Raw genomic sequence first — 19,259 nt, 5'->3', positions numbered from 1 at the left:
TGAGAAGTAAATCGTAAATGTGTCAGTAAGAAAGTTCTCAAATTAATCCATAATCAAAAATATTGAAATGTTTTTGGTTATAAGAAGATCTAAATATGCAAAACATTAGTTATGTGAAATTAACAATGAGTTATTACATTTTTTCCTATGCATCTTTATTCATTTGCCTGTGTAAAGTGAGTTTGCAAATCAGAAGTTACAGACAGATCTATCCCTCAGTCAATAGCAGAAAAGGTCACTTTCTACAAAGATAAGCTACATACTGGTTTATATATGTCTAGTATGCATGACAGGCATTAGGACATAATTATACTGAAATACACAGACAAGTCTCAAGAGTTGGACTTTGCTGATATGAGTCCATTTCTTGTCTTCTTTCAGGGCAATCCTGAAACGCAGAAGATCTGCTTAGGGGAGTCATCTCTCATTGAAGAAGATTACAAAAAAAAAAGGGACCTGAAGGAATGGGCTGGAGGAGGTGGGGGTGGAGGAGGAGCAACCTACATCTTTAGAGTAAGTATTTCCTCTTTGTATCCTGCCTGACAGCGTCCAGCAAAGCAACTAGCTCTCACTGTCCGTCATGGCATATGATAAAGAGTTATTTTAAAAAAGACTATGAAAAATGAATCTTCCTCTTCTGCCTCCCTTTCAGGTTTCTGTCTCTCTTTGGTTTTTTCTTTTCAGTTGTTTATCTCTTTTCATATCCTTGTTCATATTTATCACTGTCACTAGGCTAGCTGAACTGGTTCCTCAGTCCTTAACAGCTCAGATGTGGGAATTACACCAGGATCCCACTCTAATGTTGGCAGCAGTCCTAAAAAAATGAATCACAAAACCTTGATGTTCAGTTAAACAGTTACTTTTGTACTCAGGAACATGATGTGAAATATTTTTGTAATGATTCTCTGAGACAAGCAGTAGCATTGCCCTGGCCATAGGCCACTCTTCTTTGGGATGCTTTCATGATCTTTGTTAAGTTTGTGTGAGTTCACATATCCAAGGGATGTGAAGTTTTTCTGATGTTTGATGGGGGGTTTTCCAGCAGAAGGATGGGATTTTCGAACCTTTGCTCATCGCAGCAGGAGGAGGAGGAAAAGCCTACCTGAAGGCTCAGGACAACTCCCTGGATGATGCGCCCCTGGAGCAATTTGAGAACAGCACTGCAGTACCCGGAGTCAGTGGGAGGACTGGGGCAGCAGGTGAGACACTAAAACCACATGAGGTCTGAATCATGTGGCTGAATACAGTCATTGTCCTGTAGGCATGAAGTGAAGGACTTCTTTTTTCAGTCTTTTGGAATTCTTATGTGGCAGTTGTTTTTAGAAATATGCTGGTTGTCTGTAAGGGATGTCTTCTGATATGTTGTGTCACCAGATAAAAAGAGAGTGCACAGGACAGGTGATGAGTGCTCCAGTAGAGGCAATTACGTAGGAGGACTTCTCTATCAGCTGAACCAGGGAGAATTATATTTGGGGGATGGAGCCTGCTCCTTCACACTCTAACAGTAGCCTTTGAAGAGAATACTTTTTCCTCTTACTCCCCTTAAACCCTAACAACAATTCTGTTATGGGAATTACACCAGAAATGGAAGTTTACTTATAATCTTGTGCTGGATGTGCCTAGAATCAGCTCCTAAGAGATAAATCCAGTGGTTGTCCATCTCCTGCTGTAGTAGGCTTACAGAGAGGCCACTAAAGTAAGATTTAGAAATCCAATTTATTTTTATTTCCCTATGAAACTCAGCATCTTATATGGCTGACTGCCCTAACCAGTTATCCTGAAGAGGAGTGATGGGTTCCTTATTTTCTTAACACCACAAGAAATTAGTGCTGAGGTGTTGGTTTAGGCAGCACAATCACAGGCTTTGCATTAGATTTCCTGTTTGTTATTTCCCATGGCAGCAAGGAGCTTGTCTGTATATTATTTTAAAGGAAGGTTTACCTTGAGCTAGGCACTTAAGAAATTAATAATTTTTTCTCTCTACAAAGCATCTCTGCCTGTGCTTCTCTCACCTGTTCTTGTTTCCTTTTCTCGCCATCTGACTGAAGGTGGAGGTGGCGGCTGGCAAGATGAGAGTCTGCTTCCTCAGGCTGGGAAGTCTCTTCTGGAGGGTGGAGAAGGAGGTCAAGCTTGTCCCCAAGCACTAGCCAAGCTCCAGTGGACCACCTCTGGTGGTTTTGGTGGAGGAGGAGGAGCTTGTACTTCTGGGGGAGGAGGCGGAGGGTACAGAGGTAAGCCTGCTGGGGCAATAGTCATGGTGACTAATTTTGTGCCCTTCAGAGCACCTGCAGGTCAGGGATAGTGCAGAGGAGCAGGGCTGCATGTGGTGAGGCACAGATACTTCAAGCTGAACAGTAAGAAACCCACCCTGCTCTCCACCATCTCTCTATAACTGGGGAATCAAGGTTCTAAAAGGGTTCCTATGTGATTTAATATTTGGAAGGTGTGATGAATCACCCCTTCACCCATTCCCAAGTTACCCATGGAAAATGTTCCATCTCTTTTTTCTGTTTGAAACAAATACATTTTTACGTTGCTGATCTGAGAAACCTGCGTTAGATAAAGTCACTTCACTAACCTTGGTAGTGGCTGGGTCAAGTGAGGGTTTGGCATTATACCCTCCAATATCACTGGAAGGTTGCAGAGTGACCCCAGGGGATAATGGGAATGAATGCAACCCTTCAGAGCCATCCCATTTTTTGCAGCATGCAGCACTGATCAGCTAGCCATACTCTTCTCTCCCCAGGGGGACATGCCTCTGATAGTGATGATATCACAGCTGGTGGGCAGGATGGCATCTCTTTTGTGAACCCCATAGGAGAGATCTTCTTGCATCCCTTGGCAGGTACGATGTGGTTCTTATTCTCATTTTTTTTTTTCCTCCTTTTTCCTTCTTCCTCTCTATTTCCTCTTTCCTCCTCCCTTTTCTCCTGTCTTTGTTTTTTTATTCATTTCATTAAAGCTTATGTCACACTGCAGGTCAGATCTTTAGCTGTGGTCATTTCTTTAAATATTTCCATAGTGCTCTGGGACACTTTTTTCTCTCAGCCTCTAAACCAGGAGAGACACCAGTCATCATGTTCAACTGCACATCCTCAGTCCCTGACTTTTCCAGGTCAATTCACTTCAAGGCCTCTTTGTTTGCTTAAGGAACCAAATATCTTCTTCCCTACTGATCCCCATCAGGCTTCTGACATGTCCACACTGTGTTGGACTATCTTCTCTCCTGCAGAGAAGGAGAGAAGTTGTAGGTACCTGCTGGGTTTTGTTTTGTTGGTTTTTTTGACCTTACTGGAACAAGAGTGGAAAAACTGAACTAAGCCCACCTGTTGTGTCTGATTCTTTGTTCAGCCATGGAGAGTCATGGTGAGGTGGAGGTTCAGATCTACCTTAACTGCAGCCACTGCCACTCAGACAACTGCAAGCGGGACCCTGACACCAACCTGCCAGTCTGCCAGTGTGAGATGGGGGCTGTGCTGGCCAATGACAATGTCACCTGCACTGGTAAGTTAAGAAGTTTCAGCCTCATTGGATAACATCTCTTTATATCATATCTCCTTCTGGCTTTTTTGATGTTCAATTCCCAAGTTACAGCTAGTGGCTCCAGTGGACAGGGTGTTGTGAGAAATGTCAGTCAAACATAGGACTGAAAATTCCTGCTGACCTTTGTTTACATGCTGAGCTGCATCTCTGCCATCATCTCAAACATTCACCTTTGGATTAGGCAGGAGGTAAAATATCTGTAAAGAGACGTCATGTAAATTTCCTGAATGGGCTCAGTGTATCAGATATTTAAGCATAAATACCTCTCCAGGAAAACGTACCACCTACTGCTGAGTTATTTAAGCCACAAATTGCTTCCTTCCACAGCAGTTTCCCACTGTGCCTGTCAGCTGATGCCTTGTACTCACAGTCATTTCCTCTCACAGTCTCTTGGAGCTTCAAAACATCAAGTCTGTAGAAATTTTCAACTTATGAGTAGTGATATTACCCATTTATAGAAAAGTGAAGAATGGATAAGAAATCCGTGTTTTATCAGTTTGTGTTCTGTCTTCACAATGATTTTTAAATTATTTATTACTTTTCTAACATTCAGGGCTATAGAGGAATTTGGTGTAATTTTTATAAGATACTCTGACCATGATCTCTGTACTGTTTTCTGAAATATAAGCAACCTTCAGAGGGATGCTTTAGAGTAGCTCTTCTTGTTTTCTGATTAATGCATCTCTATTTTCATTCTTCCAGTGCCCCAGGGTCCTATACCAGAGGGACAGCTGCCTCTCCCCCTCCTCTTAGCTGTGGTGTCTGTGATTGTGGTGCTTGGAATGATCCTCACTTGTGGCAGCCTGTCTATCAGTAAGATAAACTTACTTCTTATCACCCTTTGACCTGGCTTTTTCCAGTTAAATTAGACAAAAGGAGACCACCTGGCCATGTTCCACTGCTTTCAATACTTGGAGCCAAAGTGTTGTGGTCTCCCAAGTAGATTGGAAGAACAGGGAAAATGAAGTGATAGAAAACATCACCCCCACATCTGGGCACAAGCATAGTCCCAAAGGGCAAGGACTGCTCTTTCCTGTTATTTGCCACAGAGCAAAAGAGCTAGGAAAGCCTTCTTAGCAGGTGTTTCTGTAGCCAGATGAAATCACAACCTGCAATTAAATATATAATTCATTCAAGGAGATGGTTTGATTTTTGGGACTTGATGTCAGCAAGATGTCTTGTGGAGCTCTCTTCCACAGGCAATGCCCAAAGCAGCATGGGAAACCTAAGTTGTTCCCAGGTGATTGGGTGCCTGCAGGAATAAGACTGTTTGCACATCCAATACTAAATCACTGAAGACTGTGAAGAAGAGCACGATACTGGCAAGCCAGAGATGTTCCTGGACCATTTATAATTATGGGATTGGTGTCATCCTGTTCTGTGTGGCCAGCATTATCTGTTCTGTCCAGTTGTAGATCTTGTTGTGAATTTTTATTCTTCTCTCCATCTGCAGTTTACCATCTGAAGAAGCAGCAGTTGGAAGGATCCAGAGCACGACTGCAGAGCCCGGAATATAAACTGAGCAAAATCCGTACATCTGTCATCATGACTGACTACAACCCCAACTACTGCTTTGCAGGGAAGGCCGCCACTCTGAGCGAGCTGAAGGAGATCCCACGGAAGAATATCTCTCTGCTTCGGTGAGAGAACAAGGGCCACTGGTCTGACTGACTGCAAAGCACCCAGTCCAAGCCAGCCAAAACACAACAGATGTGATACTTGCTATGTTCTCTAAGATAATTTGATTCCATAAAGTACTAAAGGAGAAGTGTAAGATCATGAGTCTCCTGCTCCATGTTCCCACACATTTCACCTCTACTGTGATTGTGTTTTTATTGCACTTGCCTCCTGGCAGTAGCTCCCTTCCAAGTCTGTAGCAGGATGTCTGTTTCAGCATTTCCTATCACAAGGAAATTTTCTGTCACAAGGAGATAGTTGCTGGGCTTCTCTTCAACTCCATACCACCCAGATGATACTGATCAAAGCTACATAAACTATAGAAAGAACAATTTGGTCATTCTTATGTCTTACACAATCTCCTGAAGACATCAGTCTGCAGCCACCTTATTCCATTATTCTCCATTTTTCTCATCTTGCTTTTGCCACACTTGATGATAGACCCTAGGACTGAGCAGGCCTGTTTCTTGCTCAAAACCATCAAGGATCCAACCTCCCTTTTTTAGTGACAGTGACAGAAAATACTGATAAGCTATTTTCAGAAGCTTTGAGATGAAAACAAAACTCTGTTTTTGATTTGTCTTGGACTGGATGAAGAGAAGAGCTTGGCCAACACTGGATCCAAGGACATATAACATCTGTTCCCTGTCTTTTGTTTTCTTGCAGGGCACTAGGACATGGTGCATTTGGTGAGGTTTATGAGGGAACTGTGGTAGGCATTGCAGGGGATCCCAACCCTCTACAAGTGGCTATCAAGGTCAGTACCCACAAATTTCTTACACAATAATTACACATAAGAGCTATATTATTTTATCACTGTTCCAGCTGGAAATTCATGTTGATCACATGCATGATGGCATATCCATATGTGTGATGCAAGCTTGAACACATTGCTGCATCCAGGCATTATCAGCTTTGAGTGCTTTCTCCTAAGTTTTTCATATTATGTATTTAAAAGTCTGTGTTGTCTCTCAATTGATGCTGAGAGTAGTGTTTTTCTACTGTATGTGAAATTTTCAGGTAGTGTCTTGAGATTGCACAGTGTTGTGAATATATACTGCAATATCACGCTAATCTCCCATGTTATTGATGACAAGAGACGACAGGCTGGCTTTCTCCAAAATTACTGCATTGCCTCAGGATTTGTCAATTACTCAGCCCTGAAGTTAAGGATGCTCATAGTCTGCATCTGTTATTTTATAAGCTTGTGACTCAGAACCAAATCTGCTTGTGTGAGCTCAGCTCAAAAACATAGCCTTCATTAATAAAAAGAAGTTCTACTGTTATTCATCCTGTCTTTCATGTCATGAACTTCCCTGTGCCACTGTACAAATGTGGGTGAAAACCCAGGACACTAATAAGAAGTTGGAACTGCCCAACTCAGTTTCAGTATCCAGACTGGGAGAATAACCAGAGCACAGGGGCAAACACAAGGAGATCAGCATGTTGTTCATTTGTGGTAATCCAGTTCATTGTATCAGCAGAAGATGTTATCCAAATCTGCTGGCAGGAAAGAGGGCTATAGGGTTGTGTGACACAAGTATTTAAATCAAGTGGCTGTATGCGTAATACAAGATGCAAGCATGTGCTGCAATGTGGGGGAGAGGGGAGGGGGAGAATAAAAAAACAATTTTCATTTTAAAGACCTTTCTAGGTTTGTAAGTCCCCACTTAATATTTTTCTTGATGTGTACCTGAAGCTATTTTTGGTCCAGAATTGTGCAGAGTTCAATTCACACAAAAAAATCTTCAAGTGGGTCACTGGTTCTCTCTTGTGACTTTAACTAACAAATGGGTCACATACAGTGAAATAAACTGGGCAGTGAAAGGACGAGCCCCTGCCCTTAGGTTCCTGAGGTGATTTACATGTTACATGCTCATTCTTTTATTTTCTTTTTTTCATTCTTTCTCTGGTGGTCACACAAATATTCTCAATTATTTGGTGGGATGGCCCTCACTCCCTTTACCTCTCAACAGACCCTGCCAGAAGTCTGCTCTGAACAAGATGAGATGGATTTCCTGATGGAAGCATTGATTATCAGGTTAGTTTAAGGGGTTTTTCTCTGATGGTGGGCAGGGGAAAAAAGAGTAATGCAGGTAATCATAGAATAATTTGTTCCCTTGCCTGTGCTCAGAAAAGAAGTTCAGTCTTATTTTTCACCAGGTGGCATTTTAGTAGCATATAAGATACTACTTGTTTATCTTGAACAAGATAACAGAGGTTCTTTTGTTGCCTGTCTGGTGCTTTAATGCCAGTAGGCAACTTGGCTGCATACAGCAGAGGGATGGAGAAGAGAATCAGAAGGACAAGAATGTTCATGGTTGAGATAAAAACAGTTTAATAGGTAAAGCAAAATCTGTGTGAGCAAACCAAGCAGCGTTGAAGAATTAATTCCCTACTTCCGATGAGCAGGCATGTGTTCACCCATCCCTGGAAAGCAGGACTCTGTCATGCACAGCAGCTACTTGGGAAGACAAATGCCAAACTCTGACTCTTTCCCCTTCTCCTTCTTCTTTCCCCAGCATACTGCATGACACCATACAGTATGGGATGTCCTTTTGGTCATTTGGAGCCAGCTGTCCTGGCTGTGTCCCCTCACAACCTCTTGTCCTCGCAGCCTTCTCACTGCGGGGGAGGTGTGTGTGTGAAAACCTTAATGCTGTGTAAGCACTGCTCAGCAGTAGCTAAAATATCAATGTGTTGTCAACACTGTTTGGATCACAAATACAAAATATAGCACCATATGAGCTACTGTGAGGAAAATTAACTCTATCCCACCCAAAAATCATTATAATTTAACAAAAACTTATATTGTTTGGTTCTGCTGGTCCTGTTCAAAGGAGTAAGAAGGTACAATATTTTTGTACAAACATGTTCTGCATTTGATTTGATGTCTTTGCAAGCTTGGCAGAACCTTTATAAGGTCCTATGTGCATGACTCTCTGGCAGTGAATTAAAACATCTATAAAACCTCCTTGGGAGAGATAAGAGACAGACACTCCTATTACCACCTGTACTCGAGGTATTCCAGCCTTAGAATTTACTTCATTAACAGAAATCCATAATCTTAAGACAATAGTAGGATCAAGGGTAACTTTCAAATAGTAGCATAGTGGAGGTTGATCATAATTTGGAATTTATGCATTTTGAACTTGTGCAATGTGAAGTTTTTCTTCTCATTGTCTGGCCCAGCTCTTACTTAGAGGCTGGTTTTCTGCTATTAAAGCATGAATCTCATGACATAGTGCCACTCCCTACAGTCTGCAAGAACTTTGGTAGCTGAACAGGAGGTAATACTGATGTATTTTTTTTAAAGAGCAATTTTAATCCATTAAGGAGTGCCTTGATTCACTTAGTAGCACGACTCTTTCTCTTCCCCAACTTCCTTTCTATTTTTAGTTCCTTTATTATCCAGGTAATCATTATCTAAGGGAAGACGCTGCTGTCTAATGACTGAGTCTCACTGTGCTTCGTGACAACCTCAGGTTCCTTTTGTTAAAAGCAGAATCACAGAAGCAGCTGCTGCACTAGGTATTAGCTGAGTCGCTCTGGCAGACTAAACACTGAACTGAATCCCCAAACTAGACAACACTATGTCTAAAATAACCAGTGCTGAATTAAAATCCCAGCCAGCCAGGACTTTGTATCACAAATGCCAATGAAATTTGCATGCTTAAATTTCTTATCCCTCTCATGTCACTCTCATCATTCAGTCAGTGTGTCCATTAAATTCTGTCTTCACAGACAGAGGGCTCTGCCTTGCTTTTAGCTTTTCATACCTTCTGTTGAAGGCTTTTCATGGGGAAAGCCAGGCATAACCTTGTTCTTGGGGCTGTCATAAGCAGAGAGGCATTTTGATATGGTTGAAGATTTTTTGGTAACCGCATCAGGATTTGCTTCAGTCCAGATTGTCAAATATCAAGGCACAATGAGAATGGATGGATGTTGGCCAGGTACTAATGCTGTGTTTCTCTTCCATGTGCTATGACCTTGGCTTTCAGTAAGTTCAATCACCAAAATATTGTGCAGTGCATCGGTGTCAGCCTGCAGACGCTGCCTCGCTTCATTTTGCTGGAGCTCATGGCTGGAGGAGACATGAAGAGCTTTCTCCGGCAGAACCGACCCAGAATGGTGAGAGAACTTCTCAGAGGATTGTCATTGATTTTAGTATGACTGCTTTTATGTTTTTATCAGCTGGATAAAGGCACTGAAGCCAAGCTAGTGTGTGTGTCTCAGCTCCCACAGGCTTGCGGATACCTGAGGCTGTTTGCAGGATGCAAGCAGGTGTCAGTGAGACAAAATCAAAGCAGGGCCAGAAATGCCAGTCTATTAGTAACTGAGAGGGTAACATCCTGTCCTGCCATTCTAGACTTCTCTGTCAATTAGAATTTTTAGGTATTGAATCTTTTAAATACCTGTTTTGTTTTCAGTGTACCGTGATGGCACGTGAGGAGCTAAAGTTATAATCAGAATTCGTAGCACTGAAGTTATAATTGGGATTCATAGGACTAAGTCCTCAGCAGGTGTGCATTGGCACCACATGGAGAGGCACAAATTTATACTGAGCCTAATTTATTTGATATATCTCAGGCTTTGATTAGCAGTATAGTGATTTCTCCTTACCCTTCCTGCGAGCAATAAAGAAGTTCTAGAGGAAAAACTGTCAAAAATTTCCCTACGGAGGACTATGTAAAGAGAGTGAAAATAAGCAGGGGTCCTGGAAGAAGTCTTCTTTATTGTTCTTATTGTCCTGAGAGTAATCACTGTTCTCCTACCAGGACAGATAAGCTTATGAATGCTGATGTTGGTGTAAAGGTGTGCACTTGTACATCTTTTCTCTCTCTCTCTCTCTCTCTCTCTCATTCATGCACTAATTTCTGTTGGTAATTTATTGACTCACTCTTTAAAAGTGGGTGCTTTTTTTTCCCCTCTTCTATCTCACCTCTTAAATCTGCTTGTCTTTTGATTTCACACAACACAGTAGGGAATAATTCTTTCCCACCCCCTTTAACAGGCTATTCACACCAGGCCATAAATCTCTTGCCAGCTTGCACTCATGTATGGTGCTCAAGAGAGGTGAAATCTCCTGAAAGTTTTTGGGATTAAATAAGAGTTTACTCATTTTCTAACACTTTGCTTTGATCTGCTTTATGTTCCTCTTTACTCCTGACTCATTTAACCCTTCCCCCATCCTTGTATGTATGTCTCTCTCTTATCCTTCTTCTGTCCTTCTCTGATTATTCTCTGCCTGAATTATATTCTTCTATATATTCTTATATATATTCTATATTCTTGCACTATCCTTCTCTTACCATTCAATGTCCTTTTCCAGAATCAACCATCCACACTAACAATGCAGGACCTGCTGAATATAGCTAGGGATATTGCCTGCGGCTGTAAATATCTGGAAGAGAATCATTTCATCCACAGGTGAGGAGAAACAGTGACTTCTGATGTGTCTCAAGGTGCATGAGGCTCATATGCTTTCTATTTGCAGTGGATTAGACAGAACTAATCTCCACAGGGGAGACAGATTATTTCCTCTACCAATACAGGCTTGTGCTTAGATGACAAGGTGGATCTCCCTGGGGTTTTTGAGGAGTTAGGCTCCACGTTGTTCTTTGCAGTCCTGGAGGGAGAGCAATGTTCTGTTCCAAGTGAGAGGGTTTAAGTACTAATTCTTGGGTGCCTGCGATGTAAAGACAGTTGAGATTAGCCCTGTAGTCCACTAGATGGTAGTGTCACTCTCTTTGTTGGCTGATGAGACACTAAGGTATTTATTTCCTTTCTCATCTTTCTATCTTGACCTACCCCACCAGCACAAGACAGTCCATAATATTTGAGCCAAAGACCAGAGAAGGGTAGAGCAAAGATGACAGGAGATAAAAGCACTCCTCAGGCTTCCTTCCCAACTCAGTGGCTGACCTGCTTGCATGCTCTTGGGATTTGTCTCTTCAAATTCCTTTTCACTCATTTGTTGAGCAAATAAATGTTGATCTAGAATGCTTCAAGTAAGAGCAAAATATTATAGAAAGGATAAAGGTTGTAGCTAGCCTTTAAAAACTCCTGGTTGGGTATTGAATCTTCGTTTTTGATTAAGAATTGTTGCAGCTCATAATGTTCCTAGGCATAGTGGGCATCTGGATTCCTCACTGTGAAGTGCATGCACTTGTGTGTAAAGGAGAGGAGAGCCCTTGCACACCAGAGGGTCACACAGGCTTTAAACAAACCAAGGTGCAGCCTGGAGATGAGCAGGCAGGCAGTCAACTACACAGGTACCTACGTGTGGGGCTGCACAGCAGAGATGGGAAACAGCGGGCAGGGGCTGGAGAAATCTAGGGAAACAATGGCAAAAAGCCAGGAGGCTGAGATATGGGAATATGTTATATGCCTTTGTGATTAGAACATCTGGAACAGTTTTCAGACTCCTTCATATTGCAACAATAACAAAGTTCCAGTGCAAAAGGGTTAGAGATATCTGTCATTAAAATGAGCAGTCAGAATGTGCAACAAGTTTTGGCTCTTGGATCTCTTAATAACTACATGAGAGGATCAGTATTCTAATTGGAAACTTCGGAGTTAATCACTACAGCATTATTTTTTAGAATCCTTACTGTACTAGTAACAGCAGCACGTGACTTTAAATAAAAAATCTCTGGGTCAGTCTTTGCACTGCTGGATCTCTAATACAAGCAACGTGGGACTGGATTCATTTTGTCTTAGCCAACAATTTAATAAATCTGAGCACTAGGAATTTCCCTCAGGTTTTGTATTAGAGTATTTGTTAGTGATATCAGCATTACTTAGGGTGGGTTGGGAAATGAAAAAGGCCTTCATTACAGATATCAGGAATTCTAGGGGTAAAAGGTAGTGTAGTGGGGTTGTAGAGAGGCTTCTACAGGGCAGGAATTGTCATCTAGGAGTCACAGCTGATAACAGAAGAGAAAGTTGAACCTGACTTCCAAATTCTCAGAGATCTTTTCAAGGTTGGCAATGGGAAGAAACATATGAGTTATTCAAGGAGCTTATTTTTCTTGGCAGTCAACAAGAACCCCACAGTGCTAAGATTTTAATGAGTTTCTTTTCAGAATGCATATTTAAAATTAACAGAAATATTTTAGCCTTGGCCACAAAGGCATCACTTCCATTTCTCACAAGCTAAATTGGCACCCAGCTAACAGCTGCTTCCATATGGAGCTTTGATTGATTCCATGGGAGATATCCAGAAGTAACAAAGCAACAGATTACCAAATCTGGTTCCACATAACTTTTCAAGCAGCTTACTAAGGCTGTCCAACAGCATCACATCTGTAACTGATGGGGACACTGCTGAGATGTCCCTCTTTAAAAAATAGAGCAAGAAAGAAATCTGTCATAATGTGGTTGAAGCAAAAAGGTTGGGTCTGCTCCTCTTCTGATACTGATGCTGTTTTCTGCCTTAATGAAAGACGGTGTGAATGGGGAAAGCTTGGCAAGTGCTGGGTAGAAGATATAATTCAAATACAGTTTAGGAATTGTGGTTAACAAAAATAATAATGTCACTGGAATTCTTTTGTATATTAACAGGGCTTTTCTCATTTATGTAAAGATTACTCAAGACTTGCAGGACTGGGTCTAATATTTTTCTTTACTCCTTTAACTACTTAAGAGTTTAGAATAAGAATTCATTTTTAATTTTTTTTTTAAGAGATATAGCTGCAAGGAATTGTCTTTTGACCTGTACTGGAGCAGGACGAATAGCCAAAATTGGTGACTTTGGAATGGCCAGGGATATTTACAGGTAAGTGAAGGGCAATTTCAGTTCTGTGAGTAACCCAGAAATCTGTATCATTTTGACAGGTCTGAACTGTTTCATGGTACGTGAAGCAGTGGAACCATCCATTAGGTGTCTGAATTTAATGAACAGTTAACTAACTTGTGTTAAGAGACTGTAAATTAACACATCTACGCTTATGAACCAATCCACTTCAACTGCGGTCCCAGGAAACTACAAACACTTGCAGACACTAAACCAAGCATAGGCAAATTTATTAGCTACTTGATCATAAATAATCTTAAATTGAAATTAAAATTAAAAACCCCCAGCAACCATAATTGTCACTTCATGATGTCAAGAAGACTTGGTGCATCAACACCCTGTGCAAAGCATTGGCCAGATTGATGTCTTTAGCTGTGCACAAGAACGGTTTCCATCTCAGTTGCAAAGAGAATATAAAATCCTACTCCAAAGCACTATTTGTGTTGATGACTTTTCCTTTTTCTCACTTGGCCCCCACTGTTACATGCAATCCCCGGCTGCTGTTACTGTGGTGATAAGATCTTTTCTGTATCAAAGCCCTTTCAGGCTGTGTGACGTTGTTTATGCATTTTATCTTTCCCAGAGCAAGTTACTACCGAAAGGGAGGAAGAGCCATGCTTCCTGTCAAGTGGATGCCACCAGAAGCTTTTCTAGAGGGAATTTTCACCTCCAAGACTGATACCTGGTAATAAATGTCTTTTAATCACTGCTGCTACTCACTGAAAAGCATCAAGAAATGCACTGCTCAAAAAAAAAAAGTGTGCTCAGCAAGAACCTTAAAAAAGGTCAGAATTTCCCAAAAAAACATGAGAAGTCTTTCTACTGTATTCAGTAAAAGTATGGCTAAATAATCCAGAATAAGTATTTAAAAGTCAAATGTAAATAGAGGCAATAAAAATTTGCTATTCATAAATGTAGAGTATCTCATAAAGCCAATCAAGAAATAAAAAGCAAAAGCAGATTAGATTCTCAGTCAGGAAGTCTGTTAAAAATTCAGGCAAATATCATCAAATACTTCCCTCAGCCTTCAGAATCTTCCAGTTTCTTCCAGTGGCAGGGTCTGCTTATAAACCTTGTAAATTACTCTCTCTGTACCACCCAGGATTACTCTTTTGTATATCTTTTCTTGCTGTGTATAGAATGACAGCAGATTTAATCAGAAGTCCTTGCTGGTTGCTGAGGAAACAATATTTATATATTGATTTCTCATGCAACTTGAGCTTCCTTTAAAATAATCACCCCCTCAACAGTAGCACATTCATGCACAGGTGCTGGGGAATGGAAGCTTTCCAGTTGCTTAAGAACAGTTCTTTCTCTGAACAGTAGATCCTTCAATATGCTGTACTGAGGCATTCCCTCAAATGCCACACTGACCCAGTTTCCTGAAGTTGTTAGTGATGCCGGAAGACAAGGGATTGCTTATCAGCGCCTAACTGTGAGCAGCCAGCACTAAATATTTTGAAGGAAAGTGCTACAGTTCCTGTAACAGGCTATTATAAGTAACATGCATATACTGGAAACTACTTTGACCTTTGTAGCAAAAAGTGACTCTGAAAATTCTGACCCTGCTGATGTTCTGGCAGAACTCTACTGTCTTCCTTGTGCCTAAGCCATACATAATTTCTAGTGGCACTATCTGACCTGTGGATGTAAAAAAGCACAACATTCAATATGAGAAAGGCTGCTGCCTTTCAGTTTCGCTGTCTGTCTCTTCCTTGATTTTATGCTTGAGCGTCTGATTGACACTTGAGCATTTGAACACTGATTCAAATAAGGAAACATTTGAAGGCCCCTGTCTGACCATCCAAGAGACACTTCAAAAGTAACACTCACACTACCTGAGGTGGGTAGAGGCCCCTTCACAGCTACAACCCCCACACTCACAGTCAGACCAGGTTTCCTTAACAGCTTGGCCCCAGGTTCCCTATTGCAGATTGTCAGATGCCAGGATCCCTAAAATAATCAAGATGCAACAACAAAATAACTTGAGCTCCTTCCTCTGAGGAGGGCCCCAAACAAAGGAAGCCCTGGGCTTTTATACTCTCACAGTCTGAGCCTGCCGAAGTCTGGAGTCATTGGCTCCTGCTGTGTCTCTGAGAGTCCGGTCACCTGGCAGTGCCACAGGTACTCGACCCTTGTTTTGCAGAGGGTCTGAGCCAGGTCACAGACTCTTGCCTTGGGCTTCTGCCACCCAGAGCTCAACCTGCAGCCAAGTTACCAGCACCAAATGTATTCCTCAACACAAACATCTCGAGTTTTCCTAAGTAAGGCCAGAAATGTCCATGCCAGATCTAACAGTTCTTTTTAGTTAGACCATACACAGCCAAGAGCACTCTGGCATTTCCTGCTCTACTAATAATGAATGCAACAGAAAGAGCACCTTCAGAGTTATTAAATATTTTGAAACCTCTGCAAAACTTGTTTTGGAGCTTGAGCAGAGGTTTTGATTGATTGGGATGTCTTTTTCTGTAAACATTGATTCATAATCACACTAATGGCACATTACTGTCTTTAGACTGCAGCTTTGAAAGGTCATTGCTGTGGTGTTGCCTACACAGCTACAAGCTAGGTTTGGAGCACAAATGAAACCTGATTGGTATTGTTGGCTGGTTTCTGTTACAGGTCCTTTGGAGTGCTGCTTTGGGAGATTTTCTCTCTAGGCTACATGCCCTACCCTTGCAAAACCAATCAGGAAGTGCTGGAATTTGTCACCAGTGGAGGAAGAATGGATCCACCAAAAAACTGCCCAGGGCCAGTGTAAGTATCTCCTTACTCTCACAAGCCAAGGTATAGCAAGTGTCAAAAATGTGGACAAAGACACCTCTACTCAGGGAATGGTGATTGCCCTCTGTGTTAGGTGGGTATTGCTAAATGTCTCTTCAGCTACTGCCTCTTGTAGCTTAGAGCACTACAGAATTTGCTTTACAATGCGGCTCCTCAATCAGACAGGATCCAGGGATATAGAAATGATATATCCACTTTTGCACTCCTCCTTTGAGCCATGTACCAAGTATGGTCCCTTGGACCTCTGATCACTTCATATTGAAACACTTTTTGCAAAATAATCTTGATTAATTTTTTTTTTAACTTTAAGGTACCGGATCATGACACAATGCTGGCAGCACAGTCCAGAGTATCGGCCAAACTTCTCTACTATCCTGGAAAGGATCAAGTATTGCACACAGGTACTTTGGTATCCAGGTGGATGATAATCCTTTGAATGCCAGCTATCCAAAGACATTAGCTTTAGTCCCTAAAGCAAGCGACAGACTGATATTTACTAGTGTGGTGGTGCTGTTGGTTCTTTTCCAGTGTCCATTCTCACTCTCCTATATTCTTCCCAGCCACAATGAGCATACACTGTTCCTGTGCAAATGGATGCTTTTAGCTCTCAGCTTGCTCAATTGCAAAGTGTCCTTCATTTTGTGATGGAAAAGTACTTAGATCTCTCCCAAGGCCCATATTCTGACCTTGCCTAATGCTGCTCAAAAGCCACAGCTGAATAGTTATGGGGTGGAGAAGCAGAATGAAATGGCACAGTTGAGTCACCCCAGGACAACCATCCAGTGGCATTTAACAGCTAGAGGTCTGGATCCAACCTGACAAAAGAGAAATTTTGTACTACAGACCCCCAGCTTAGCTACTGATTTCAATGAAGCATAGTCTCTTCTCGAAGGACTGAGACATGTAAGTCTCCGAAGCATTTGGTATCCAGATGGAACATAGCACCTTGTGTGATGTGCAGGAGTATTGCCCAAACCTGTGACAGTCACCCTGAAGATGCAACAGACTCTTGTCTCTCTTTTTCAGGACCCTGATGTGATCAACACGGAGCTGCCCATGGAGTGTAGCCCCGCACCAGAGGATGAAGGGAGTACAGTCATGCGCCCAAACATTTCCAGTGGAATAGTGCCACTGCTGGTAAGCCCTTCTCTTACACCTCAGACAACACCTAAGACACTGGAATCCCACCATGCTGGGCACAAACTTGTACAATGTCCACAAGAACTACTGGTGGAGAACCTGAGCAACCGGACTGCCCGAGGGCCTAGCCTGCCATGCCTCAGTGATTTCAACAGTGGGTCATGGTTCCAGCAGACCTCAAACCAGAAGCTGGAGCTCAGCAACCCATCAGCCCACAGACTTAAAAACAAAACAAAAAATCTTTGGAACCCAACCTATGGATCATGGGTGCTAGAGAATATCTGTCACTTCAGCCCCAGCTCCAAGTTCAAAGCAAATCCAGAGCGGGAAGATTCAGGCTTTGATGGGAATTGCAGTTCTCCAAGCTCTCGGGCATCTCCAGCATCTCCAAGTCGAAGTAACTGCCCTCACCTGGATATCAGTGGGATTGAACTGGTGAAACTCCAGACTTTCCCCTGTGGCAATGTAAACTATGCTTATGATGACCTGTGCTATAGTGCTGAGCACCAGCCATCAGCCTTGGCAGAGGTCAGAGCAGCTGTGCTAAGGAGCTCCAGTCTGCACAGAGATGAAAAGCCTTTTTGTAAAACAGAGAAAACATCAAGAGAGAGAGACTCTGGTCTGTCTTTGTCAGATGACCTGAGTGTTACTCCTGTATAGTAGAAACGGTTCTTCCAAAGATCAGGGAATGTGTGTGTCTGGAAGGACTGCTTCCTATTTCATTTACTTCCTCCACTTTAGCTCCATCAGAAGGGTGAAGTTTCAACATCAGCAATGTTCTGCTTCCTCTGCCTACTTGCTGGATCCCAGATTGTTAAAGACTCTTGCATTTTTATCTCTGTCCTTCAAATGTGCTCCACCGAACCAGCTTAGAAGTGGAAACAATGGCATTGTTTGTCTGATTCAGAATACAGCTCCTAAGAAAAGAACTTCTCAATCTGCTCAGGTGAAAAAAAATGGACCTACCATCCAGCTGCAGTATTTGGATGGAAACAATGACAAACACAGGTTGTGCTTCTTTCTGAACCAAGAATCCAAAAATGTGTGCTGTGCCAGCAGCAACCAACTTGCAAAGGCTTCTACATTCCTGAGAGCTTTTTACAGTCCTGGTGAATTACTAATGCTTATGCACTATAAGGGAAGTAAAAAAAAAGAGCTGCCATTTGCATTGGTTTTATTAGTAGACCTTGTGGAAGCTATTACTCAAATTGGAAGCAGTAGGAAAAATGGAAAAAAAAAGCAGGCTCCTCTGAGCATGTGCTTTGTAAACAAGCAATGAAGAGGAAAACATTTACCATTAAAAAGCAGAAGTTGGTGGAGCTGATAGTATTCCTTTGAGTAGTGAATCAAATGTGCTGCTCGCCTCATGGTGTTGCTTTCTTCACAGCTCCTGGCATCGAAGGTGGCTTTTCAAGGAAGGCATGGCATGATGAGAAATGGACTATCTTTATCTTTTAATGGACTTTACTTAAAATTAAGTTCATTTTTGTAAGTACTTTGATATTCAGCATTAATTCCCTGTGCAGTGTTGGTAAGCACTTAGCTGAGGTTCTTGGGTAACTACCTAGCATTTGGTATGCTGGAGCTCTTGATTTTAATACTCTGAGGTAGAAAGTAATGCAAACGAGAGGAATAGTGACGGGAAATCTAATGCAAACCCCACTTAGGGCGTTCTTTTTACAGGAAAGTAGAATAGCTCAACCATTTGAGAAAGCTAAAACCATGACTTGGCTTCACACAGCTGAGCAGGTAGTAATTGTTCCTTGCTTTGCAAGTGCAGACTTGCTGATAAAGGTAGTCATTTGTTTCCAAGACAGCTCATTTCTAAGGCTTTCTTCAGTTGTTTAGGATCTAAATGGATGTTTATGGATTAAAGCTGCAAAATAAGGAGACTGAAAAGGCAAATAATTTGGATTAAGTCTGAAGAGTCTTGGAAGCATTCTGCCATTGTATCACTCCTGAATGTCACACTGCCAACCTACTGTGTCAAATTACATGTAATCAAGTTGAAAGGCAAAATGCCAGTTGCAGACTTCTCTGGTTCCTTTCTGAGGCAAGAGGTTCTCTGGTATATGCTTTATGCTTAGTGATCACCTGCATGTACAGTCTGAAGGTGTGGGCTAGCAGGCAAGGGTTTGCTTTGACCACACAGATTTCCTGTCCTTTACAGCAGTCAGGACACTATTGAGCTGTGGTAAAGAAAAGCACAGAGTGAAGAGTCTGAATCCATCCTCAGAGAAAGGCATCTTTAGCACAGGTTTATGCTTTATTGGTCTGACTTTATATCTGTTCCATGCTTTGTATAGTTTAAGGTCTT

At 41.9% G+C, this 19,259-nt stretch overlaps 1 protein-coding gene across 1 annotated transcript in view; it reads left to right on the top strand.

Annotated features, from left to right (window-relative positions):
- Positions 1-19,121, top strand: part of LTK (leukocyte receptor tyrosine kinase) — a 91,150-nt gene extending 72,029 nt beyond the window's left edge. Inside the window, exons 14-29 of the mRNA XM_088057345.1 lie at positions 382-513; positions 1,043-1,199; positions 2,049-2,231; positions 2,747-2,845; positions 3,352-3,504; positions 4,246-4,356; positions 4,997-5,183; positions 5,887-5,977; positions 7,197-7,261; positions 9,222-9,351; positions 10,553-10,650; positions 12,908-13,000; positions 13,602-13,703; positions 15,641-15,775; positions 16,113-16,203; positions 16,829-19,121. Coding sequence (XP_087913471.1) covers positions 382-513; positions 1,043-1,199; positions 2,049-2,231; positions 2,747-2,845; positions 3,352-3,504; positions 4,246-4,356; positions 4,997-5,183; positions 5,887-5,977; positions 7,197-7,261; positions 9,222-9,351; positions 10,553-10,650; positions 12,908-13,000; positions 13,602-13,703; positions 15,641-15,775; positions 16,113-16,203; positions 16,829-17,602 — 2,601 coding nt within the window. The 3' untranslated portion in view covers positions 17,603-19,121. The remainder of the gene's footprint in view (positions 1-381; positions 514-1,042; positions 1,200-2,048; positions 2,232-2,746; positions 2,846-3,351; positions 3,505-4,245; positions 4,357-4,996; positions 5,184-5,886; positions 5,978-7,196; positions 7,262-9,221; positions 9,352-10,552; positions 10,651-12,907; positions 13,001-13,601; positions 13,704-15,640; positions 15,776-16,112; positions 16,204-16,828) is intronic.
- Positions 19,122-19,259: the final 138 nt, after the last annotated feature.

The sequence above is a fragment of the Pseudopodoces humilis genome, chromosome 7, assembly GCF_049639895.1.
Source record: "Pseudopodoces humilis isolate 2021_Gansu_Grassland_sample_001 chromosome 7, ASM4963989v1, whole genome shotgun sequence".
Classification (NCBI taxonomy): Eukaryota; Metazoa; Chordata; class Aves; order Passeriformes; family Paridae; genus Pseudopodoces; species Pseudopodoces humilis.
This window is presented reverse-complemented; position numbering and strand designations above follow the sequence as displayed.